General features: G+C 37.1%; 1 protein-coding gene across 1 annotated transcript; it reads right to left on the reverse strand.

Annotated features, from left to right (window-relative positions):
• Positions 1 to 4,510: 4,510 nt before the first annotated feature.
• LOC142170482 (uncharacterized) lies at positions 4,511 to 10,243 on the reverse strand. Its single transcript, XM_075232403.1, has 8 exons — positions 9,391 to 10,243; positions 8,688 to 9,172; positions 7,629 to 8,596; positions 6,744 to 7,586; positions 6,307 to 6,533; positions 6,038 to 6,165; positions 5,206 to 5,330; positions 4,511 to 4,565 (listed from the first exon to the last, which is right to left on the reverse strand). Exons 1-8 carry the CDS (start codon positions 10,241 to 10,243, stop codon positions 4,511 to 4,513), a joined length of 3,684 nt encoding a protein of 1,227 aa, XP_075088504.1.
• Between the last annotated feature and the right edge of the window lie 1,001 nt (positions 10,244 to 11,244).

An 11,244-nucleotide genomic window follows, 5' to 3' on the forward strand; every position in this document is an offset into this window, starting at 1 on the left:
TCACAGCCGCCCCTCTTTGCTCGGAACCGGAAGAGTTTTCGGGCAAAGATAAAGTAAGCGGATACGAGCGATTTTTGCCCATTTGAATACTCTGTGGGAAGCATATTTTGAAAACTTTAACCGCACCCTGCTTCCAAGGTTACCTACATATCCTTGGCTATAAAGGAATCAGGTCAGTGTAGTTTGAGAAGTTTCAGTAGCCGGGATTACCATGAAGTTGTGATCTCACTGTTGTTGCTGCTGCTGTTGCTACTGCTTACTGAACTCTTTATTACACCATGTCAGTCAAAATAAAAAGAAGCTAGACTAGACTATGATCTACGCATTACAAAAATCCTATCTATATCTTCAAACTTGATCTTGTGATTCTTGTTGAATTGTATTTTCCAGTGAAGTTCCTTTGTTGCCGACTTGAATTATAATCTGAGATTTTTTTTTCTTTTCTCCAGGCGGGCGCCTGATTGCTGAACTTGAACCGTATTCCCTTGCTTTCTAGGTGGGCGTCTGATTACGACATTTGAACTGTATTCCCTTGCTCTCCATGTGGGCGCCTGATTGCCAAAACTTTAACTGTATTCCCTTGCTTTCCAGGTGGGCGCCTGATTACCGAAACCTTAGCTGTACTCCCTTGCTCTCCAGGTGGGCGCCTGATTACAACATTTGAACTATATTCCCTTGCTCTCCAGGTCGGCGCCTGATTGCCAAAACTTTAACTGTATTCCCTTGCTCTCCAGGTGGGTGCCTGATTACCAAAACTTAAATTGTATTCCCTTGTTCTCCAGGTGGGTGCCTGATTGCCAAAACTTCAACTGTGTTCCCTTGTTCTCCAGGTAGGCGCCTGATTGCCAAAACTTGAACTGTATTCCTTTGTTCTCCAGGTGGGCGCCTGATTGCCAAAACTTGAATTGTATTCCCTTGTTCTCCAGGTGGGCGCCTGATTGCCAAAACTTGAACTGTATTCCCTTGTTCTCGAGGTGGGTGCCTGATTGCCAAAACATGAACTGTATTCCCTTGTTCTCCAGGTGGGCGCCTGATTGCATAAACTTGAACTATATTCCCTTTTTCTCCAGGTGGGCGCCTGATTGCTAAAACTTGAATTGTATTCCCTTGTTCTCCAGGTGGGAGCCTGATTGCCAAAACTTGAACTGTATTCCCATATTTTCCAGGTGAGCGCCTAATTGCCATAACTTGAACTGTATTCCCCTATTTTTCGGGTTGCGTCCGATTGCCAAAACATTACCTATATTCCCCTGTTCTCCGGGTGGGCGCTTGATTGTCAATACTTGAACAGTATTCCCTTTTCTCCAGGTGGGCGCCTGATTGCTAAAACTAGAATTGTATTCTCTTTTTCTCCAGGTGGGCGCCTGATTGCTAAAACTCGAATTGTATTCCCTTGTTCTCCAGGTGGGTGCCTGATTTTAACAAAATAGATAAAACAAAGAGAATTTTCTGCCCCAGTTTGGTAACTTGGCACATCTGTGAGTGTTAACTACATCGTGTTACCAAATATCACTAAGAATTTTGAAAGCTAAATCCCATTATCCAGGAAGGTCCTGACGACTCCTAGTTAAAAGACAATTTTAAATCTAAATTATATCTTCTAAAGGTATGATTTCCATTAAATCTTGTTATCTAAGCAGGTCTTAAAACTACGTCCCATTATCCAGGTGAGTCATGAAAATCAAAAATCAAGTCTTATCTTAAGAGTGGTAATTTTTACGACTGAATTATACTACCCTATAACAGAACTTACGCTAAATCTTGTTATCTAATGGAAATCTTAAAGCTAGGTCCCATTATTCAGGAGGGTCCTGAAAACTCCTAATCTAATCCTATCTTAAGAATGAAAAACTTTGAAACCAACATATATTCCTTTGGGGTACACTTATGCTATATCATGATTGCTTTGAATTTTAAACTAGGTCCTATTTTCCAAGAGGGTACTGAGAATTTACTGTCAAACCTGTTTGGTGCCTGCCTTTCCTTACGGAGGGTCCCTCCGAAACAATCGAAATTTTCTGCCCATGTTCGATCAAAGAAAAATCTTTTCAGTTTAAAATGTGGTGGTTAGTTTGTGGTATTCTTGCTGAAGGTGGCCTCTCCGCTGACGTGCTCTGCTTTGACTTGCTTCCCCGAACTGGCCAAGAACCTCTTGACTTTCTGACTGACTTTTACCCACATGACCTTGGATAACCTGAGTGTTCTATACCCAACTGTTATATTGCATCTCTGACCCATTCAACCGCACCCCTGCATCTCTTCACGAAATTACTAAACCATTTCGCCGATGGAACTTTTGCTGACCCTTTATATCCTATTTCACATCGTACTATCTCTAGCAATGCCTTGGCCACCCTATGCTTTGTGCAACTTTGGAAGTTGGTAGTGAGCTTTGAAATCCTTTCTTATTTGTTTAAACAGAACGGACATTGGAAACATTTTAGAGAAATAAACCCAAAAGAAATGAAACATAATAACTTTGACAGTTAAGGATAAGAAAATCCAGAACTGGATGACTACTAGAAGGGAAAAAGAAGAGAGACTTATATTGGTGGAATAACTGGTACCAATGATCATGACATGCATTTTGGATTAATCGACCTAGTCTGTCCAATCAACTTTCAGTTGTCGTACTTTACGCCCCGAGATCTTCACAACCTAATTTCTTCACCAAAACCTTGTCCTCGGTCGGCCCGCGGTTCCCCGAAGGGTTTTCACCAACAAACCTCTCTCATTTGTTCATCTCTTGACTTACTCTCGCCTTAAGGTGCCCGTGAAAGTTTTCACCAATAAGACTGTCTCATTTTTGATTTCTCTCAGCTCCCGTTGCCTTCGGTGCCCGTAAGGGTTTTCACCAATAAGACTCTCTCATTTTCATTATTTTTTGTTTGGACCGGAGTGTTGCCCCTGATATGAATCACCTCTACTTGCTCGACTTGGCATCTCTCGAAGACTGATCGGAAGGTCTATCTTTGGACTGTAATGTGGGCTTTGGATGGGGTTAGGAAGAAAGGGTATCGAAAGTTCACAACAATTCAAATGGGTTTAAAATTACAACTTTCGGAATCAGATTTCTTACAACAACCACAACTTCTTCCCCAGTTTCTTTGCTTGGGGACTTTTTGGATTTTTATTTTGATGGGACCGAACTGTGAGGCTGCCTACGTATCCTTAAAAGGAATCAGGTCGAACGTAATTCATGACATAGGAATTGCTTTGTTGCTGTGATTTTCTCTTTTCTTTTTCTTTTCTTTCTCACTTTTTCTTCCCTTTTTCTTTTTTTGTTGTTTTGTTATTTTTTCCTCTTTTTCCTCTTCTTTTTTTTTCTTTTTTTTTTTCTTTTCTTTCTCTTATTCATTCTTTTTCCTTTCTCTTTTTTCCTTTACTTATCTTTCATGTAGCAACCGCTTTGGGAGGATACTACTTAGGAAACAAATCTAATTTCCTACTTACAAAATATTAAAAGAGATATTAATTAAAAAATATTCAGAAAATTTTTAGTAGAGGAAGTAGGCCCATGCGAAAAGGTTTAAAGTGCAATATATTTTTTTTAAAAATACACCATAATTTTATTTTAAATGAAATACAATGTCAAAATATTAACAGATTAAAGCAACTTCCTAACTGATTTATACAATCATTCAAAATAACTGCAAGTTTGTATTGTACATAAATTTTAAACTATCGGGTATAAAAAAAGGAAACTAGTTTTCTCCTTTTCTACATATTTACATGACAAAGTGTAAATTCAGCATATTACAAGACTTGAGTTATTAAAACACCCTAATACAATAAAATAGGTTACAAGATTTTGGTCTTTAAAATCCAACAAGCCTCCAAATAACATAAGTATGACATATATATATAAGATATATAGGAAGCATGACATATATAAGATATAAATGTATGATATATATATATATATATATATATATATATATATATATCTTGTATATCATGTACATGTCCCAAAACTATGGAAACCAAGGTACATATGCAAATGTGATCTCCATAAATTCTTCCAAAAAGACTACTTCACCCTGGCCATCTTCAGATTTCATCCCGAATATTTCCTACAATAGAAAACAACTATCGCTAAGCATGAAGCTTAGTGGTGTATAAACTTTAGGCTTGGAGTCATTAAATTCTCCAATTCCCCTTTTCAGTCATAGTTAGCTCAATTTAACATAATTTAAAACAAGTGAACAAATATATCAAACATATCCATATCAAACTTTGAAGTGTTTCCAAATATCAATAACAATGTTCAAGAGTCTAGAAAGTGTATACTATCAATTTAAGAGAGTATATCAAATATTCATTTTTCTCCAAATATGTATGTCATGCCATCACACTAAGCATAATTAGATATCAAGATGGACCGAAGCCCCAAATCAAGTAGGGTCAAAACCCAATAGATAAGAAATAAAGAACCATAGTAAAAATGGCTTCCTAGTTCGTACTTAACACGGACAAGTTCCATAATTCAAGATGAAATACAAATCCAAAATCAAGATGGCAAAAGATCCAGATCAAGAGACATGCCAAGATGAGTGACAAAGTCACTGCCACAAGAAGGACAAAGTCCCAACAAGAATACAAAATGATCAAACAATTCGTACGAATGGGCGATTTAGCAAATATCTTACAATACTTGATATAATACGAATATAACAATATAAATTGAAGCCAAGAAAAATAAAATATCAAGTTATTTCAACATATTCCAGCAACCAATAAGAGTACAAGTTTATACACAAACCTTGGTGTTTTACCATGAAACAGTTCAATCACAACTTGGGGACGTTCGAATCGTCTACGCCGTAAACAAACCAAATCTGTCCACTTCCTCAAACACTTCCCCTTTGATTTTTTTTCAAGGGTTTATATACCTTAAATACATAATCAAATATCTAAATAAGTTCAGTGATTTAGCAAGTCAAACTAAACATGATATTGGTGAAAATTACCCAAAAACGTTTGAAAGAGAAATTCTGGACAGTATCACTGTTCCGAGTTGTGACTCAGTTTTGAAGATTTACACGGACAAACTAGACTTTCTGGTCTTCACAAAAGTTGTAGATCTATGTCTTACCATTTTAGAACATCTTGAATCACCTCCATATCAATTTTAACAAAGAGTTATGCTAAAATTACTAACAGAAGTACATGGAGTATTTCTAAAACTGGAAATCTGGACAGCACCTGTCCTGTACTTTCTGATCCTTTTTCAGGTAAATACCGACAAAACTAGATTTTGGTTCCTTCATAAGAGTTATAGATTTATGAAATACCTTTCCAGAAAGTCCTAGATCACTTAAACCGGAGCTCTATAAAAAACGATAGGTAGAAAATTCTAGTAGGTGTCTAGTATACAAACGAGTTTAGAAACTTACCAAGAGGAGCAACTTGATCTTCACCAAAAACGAAATTTGCTTGTTGATTTAGTAGAAATCCATGGTTTTTTTTCATGAAACTTCAGATGTTCTAGTTTCTACGGAGGAGAGAGAGAGAGAGATAGAGAGAGAGAGAGAGAGAGAGAGAGAGAGAGATGGATAGCTATTCTTCTTTGTCTTGAAGAGTAGAAAAAAATGGGGAGTTTATGGATAGATATGAAATAAAATGGTTACCTAACTACTAAATATTCTTAGATAAATACAAAAGGTTGGAAATCCAAAAACTTAATTATATATTATATTTAATAACAACTAGTCAAAATAATATTAAGTATTACATATAGCAACATCATGGAACTTCATTGCCAATATTAACACAACCTAAAGTAAGAAATTTTCATATATTGACCATTTCACATTTAGGAAGTGCAAAGTAAAATATTTCCTCATTATAAAAATGCTCAATCAAGAATGCAAATATTATAAAAAAAATTTGGGGTGTTACAACTCTCTCTCCCTAAAAAACAATTCGTCTCGAAATTTACCTTGTACTAGTCCCGAAACAAATATGGATATTGAACTCGCATATCCTCTTCTCGCTCCCAGGTAACTTCTTCGCCTGAATGATTTCTCCAAAGAACCTTCACTAATGGGATTCTCTTATTTCTAAGCTCTTTTATCTCACGCGCTAAGATTTGGATTGGTTCTTCTTCATATGTCAAATCAGGATTAACCTCAATAGACTCAATAGGAAGAACATGAGATGGATCTAAGCGGTATTTTCGAAGCATAGAAACATGAAAGACGTTGTGGATCTTACCTAATTCAGGTGGCAAAGCTAGCTTATATGCAACCGGACTAATTCTCTCAAGTATTTTATAAGGTCTAATGAATCGAGGACTAAGTTTACCTTTTTGGCCAAATCTCATAATCTTCTTCCATGGAGAAACCTTTAAAAATACCTTATCGCCCACCTGATGCTCAATTTCACGCCTTTTAAGATCAGCATAGGACTTTTGTCTGTCTGAAGAAATTTTCAAACGATCCTTGATGATTTTTACCTTATCTTCAGTTTGTTGCAAAATCTCAGGACCCACAAATTTTCTTTCACCAACCTCATTCCAATAAATAGGCGTTCTACATTTTCTCCCATATAAAGCTTAATAAGGAGGCATGCCTATACTTGCTTGGTAGCTATTATTGTAAGCAAATTCTATTAGGGCTAAGTGTTTGTCCCAACTACCCTTAAACTCAATAATGCAGGCTCGAAGCATATCCTCCAAGATTTGTATTTCCCTTTCAGACTAGCCGTCCATTTGTGGATGGAACTCGGTACTAAAATTCAACCTGGAACCCAAAGCTTCTTGCAAGCTAGACCAAAATCTGGATGTAAACCTCGGATCTCTATCAGACACAATAGAAACAGGGATTCCATGCAGCTTCACAATCTCATTAATGTACAATTCTGCTAAACGTTCAAGTGAGTAGTCCATTCTGATTGCCAAGAAATGAGCACTCTTAGTTAGTCTATCTACAATGACCCAAATTGCATCATAATTTCTTTGAGTGCGTGGAAGTCCAGAAACAAAGTCCATCGTTATCCTTTCCCATTTCCATTCAGGTATTGACAAAGGTTGCAGGAGACCAGCTGGGACTTGATGTTCAACCTTTATTTGTTGACATACCAGGCATTTAGAAATGAACTCTGCAATGTCTTTCTTCATACCACTCCACCAATAGTGCTCCTTAATGGTCCGATACATTTTAGTACCTCCAGGATGCATTGCATAAGGTGAACTATGTGCTTCAATCAAGATCTGCTTTCTCAATTCATCATCATTAGGAACACACAACCTATTTTTATAAAATAAGGTACCATCTTTCCTTAATGAAAAATCTAATTCTCTTCCATTTTGGACTTCTTCAACCCGTTTCACAAGCTTCTCATCTAACTTCTGTGCTTCTTGGACTTGCTCAAGTAAGACTGGCTTGACTGGAGAATTAGCAATGATAGAACCATTAGAATTAAATGAAAGGCAAACATTCATGGCTCTTATTTCAAGAAGCAAAGACAAATGACTTAGAGTTAAACTTGCAAGGGAATTGCGACTCAACGCATCTGCAACCACATTGGCTTTACCAGGATGATAATCAATCGTGCAATCATAATCTTTGATGAGTTCAAGCCATCTACGTTGTCACAAGTTTAACTCTTTTTGTGTACCCAAGTACTTCAAACTCTTGTGATCAGTAAATATGTGACACTTCTCACCGTATAAGTAATGCCTCCAAATTTTTAAGGCAAAAACAATGGCAGCAAGTTCAAGATCGTGAGTGGGATAATTCAACTCATGCGATTTCAACTTTCGAGAGGCATAAGCAGTTACTTTCCCTTCTTGCATCATAACACAACCCAAGCCACGATGAGATGCATCACTGTATACCATATAATCTTTTCCTTTAGCTGGCAAAGAAAGTATTGGAGCTTGTGTCAACAAGGATTTGAGCTTTTCAAAGCTCTCTTGACACTTGTCATCCCATACAAATTTGGCATATTTCCCTAAAAGTTTGGTCAAGGGAGAAGCTATGATAGAGAAGCCCTTCACAAACCTTCTGTAGTATCCTGCTAAACCCAAGAAACTTCTTATCTCAGTTGGAGTTTTAGGGAGTTTCCAATCAACAATAGCTTGAATCTTACTAGGATCAACCTTCACACCTTCAAATGATACAATGTGCCCTAAAAAAGCCACTTCATTCAGCCAGAATTCACATTTGGAAAGCTTCGCGTAGAGTTGTCTCTCTTTCAGAATTTGCATGACAATTCGGATATGCTTATAATGATCTTCTCTATTCTTGGAATAGACTAAAATGTTATCAATAAACACCACCACAAATTGATCGAGATAAGGCTTGAATACACGGTTCGTTAGATCCATAAATGCAGCAGGAGCATTTGTCAAACCAAATGGCATTACCAAAAATTCATAATGGCCATACCTGGTCCTAAAAGCAGTTTTAGGAACATCTTGCTCCCTCACACGTAACTGATAATATCCAGACCTCAAGTCAATTTTTGAGAATAAGCTGGCACCCTTCAGTTGGTCAAACAAGTCATTGATTCTAGGCAGTGGGTATTTGTTCTTGATTATTACCTTGTTCAGCTGTCGGTAATCAATACAAAGCCTAAGAGTGCCATCTTTCTTTTTCACAAATAAAACAGGAGCTCCCCAAGGTGAAATACTGGGACGGATAAAACCTTTCTCAAGAAGTTCTTGCAATTGAACCTTCAACTCTTTTAATTAGCCGGAGCCATTCTATAGGGAGCGATAGAATAGGAGTAGTTCCAGGGACAAGATCTATAGGAAATTCAATCTCCCTTTCTGGAGGCAACCCAGGAAGATCATCAGGAAATACATCAGGAAAGTCGCACACAGTTGGTATGTCCTTAAGACTTGGACTCCCCAATCGTGTATCGACTATATGAGCAAGATATGCATCACAACCTTGACAAATCATCTTCCTTGCCAAGACCGCAGAAATAATATTAGATGTCAATGATCTTTCTCCTTGAACTACCATGTGTGAATATGCAGGAGTTCTAAATGTCACTTTCTTTAACCTACAATCAATCAATGCATGGTGCATATGGAGCCAATCCATGCCAACAATAACATCATAGTCTCGGAAGGGCATTTCAGGCAAGTCGACAGGGAAGAACAAATTTTGAATCATAAATGGACAATCTTGGTAAATCCTGTTAACAACAGCCTGATGACCTAATGGACTCGTGACCAGCACATCAAAGTCAAGTCTCACAGATTTAACAGTATCGGAAAATGCAAGTGATGAGCAAACATAAGAGTGCGAAGATCCAGGATCAAATAATGTAACAAAAGATATGCCAAATAAGTGAAATTTACCAGCAACCACGTCCGGACCATCCTGGTCATTCTTCTGTCCATAGCATAAACTCGTGCAGCAACTCTCGACCCACCAGCCTGATTAGCTACACTCGAACCCGCTGTTTGCATATTTCGAGGTCTAGCACTACTATTAGCTTGAGAATGAGTAGTGACAGGCTTTTGAACTGATCCTTCTGTATGTGTATAAGAAAGAGGATTAGGATTAGGACAATCCTTCACTTTATGATTCATACTTCCACAATTAAAACAAGCACCAGAAGCTCGTCTACATGCACCATAATGATTCTTCCCGTACTGTGCACAAGTAGGTGTATGAGTTTTGCCTTGGCCATAACTTGGAGTACTGGCAGTAGAAAAATTTGACTTATTCTGCTTATGATGTAATGATTTATGTGTACTCTTGGTCTTGGAATAGTCAAACTTTTCCTTTTTGGATGGACCACCATAATCTGAATTACCCTTCTTAAACATGTTTTCTCTCCTACTAGCTTCTTCCTTGTCAATTCTTTCCCAAGTAAGAGCAGCTGAAATCATCTTGGAAAAATCCTCAAGTTGTAAGATTGCCACTGATTTTCGAATGTAACCATTCAAACCTTCTTCAAATCTTCTGCACTTGTCTCTTTCACCATCAATAATACCTTTAGCATAGCGAGAAAGCCTGAGAAAGTTTTGTTGATACTCTGCAGTAGACATACTCCCTTGTCTTAAATTCAGAAACTCTTTCTTTTTAGCATCACAATAGACAGGGGGAACATATTTTGCACGAAAGGATTTCACAAAGTTATCCCAAGTCAGCACCGGAGGTTTTGCTTTTGCATTTGGCACACTTACCCACCAATCATAGGCATATTTTTGTAAAAGGGAGATAACATACTTAAATTTGGCAGCATTAGTGCACTTCAGTTGTTCAAAGACCCTCTCCATGCGCTCAAGCCATTATTCAGCTACCGTGGGATCTGTAGTGCCTTCAAATTCAACTCTACCCATTTTTCTCATCTTCTCAAAATTCATTTCACTAGGTTTTGACATTGTCCCAGCCAAGTGACAAAAGAATTCAGCCATCTGCTGGAATGAAGGAGTCATAAATGGAGTATTATGACTCATTGCTCTTGGATTATTACCCACTTCATTTCCACTAACACGAGGAGGATTTAGGTCAGGCAAGGGTTCCTCATTTCCTCCCTAAAGGTGAGGCATGACATTATACTGGGCCTGACTTTCATCAATGGATTCAACAGCTCTATTCGAAGAAGAGGCCATATTAAAATTCCTATAAAAGATAAGATCACACTGCATTAGGGACATGTACATGATGCATATGCACAAAGAATACAATAAATTAAATTAAACAAGTATGCAAAAATTTATAAACTCTAAGTCATTTTCAAGAAAGGAAATAACAACAATTACTAGGTACTATCACAACAAAACAAATCCTAGAATCACAAACCGTGACTCTGATATCAAAACTTGTAGCAACCCCTTTGGGAGGGTACTACTTAGGAAACAAATCTAATTTCCTACTTACAAAATATTAAAAGAGATATTAATTAAAAAATATTCAGAATAATTTTAGTAGCGGAAGTAGGCCCATGCGAAAAGGTTTAAAGTGCAATATCTGTTTTTTTAAAAATACACCATAATTTTATTTTAAATGAAATACAATGTCAAAATATTAACAGATTAAAGCAACTTCCTAACTGATTTATACAATCATTCAAAATCACTGCAAGTTTGTATTGTACATAAATTTCAAAATATCGGGTATAAAAAAAGGAAACTAGTTTTCTCCTTTTTTACATATATACAAGACAAAGTGTAAATTCAGGATATTACAAGACTTGAGTTATTAAAACACCCTAATACAATAAAATAGGTTACAAATTCAAGTTACAAGATTTTGGTCTTTAAAATCCAACAAGCCT

This window comes from Nicotiana tabacum, chromosome 16 (genome assembly GCF_000715075.1).
Source record: "Nicotiana tabacum cultivar K326 chromosome 16, ASM71507v2, whole genome shotgun sequence".
In the NCBI taxonomy this organism is placed as follows: Eukaryota; Viridiplantae; Streptophyta; class Magnoliopsida; order Solanales; family Solanaceae; genus Nicotiana; species Nicotiana tabacum.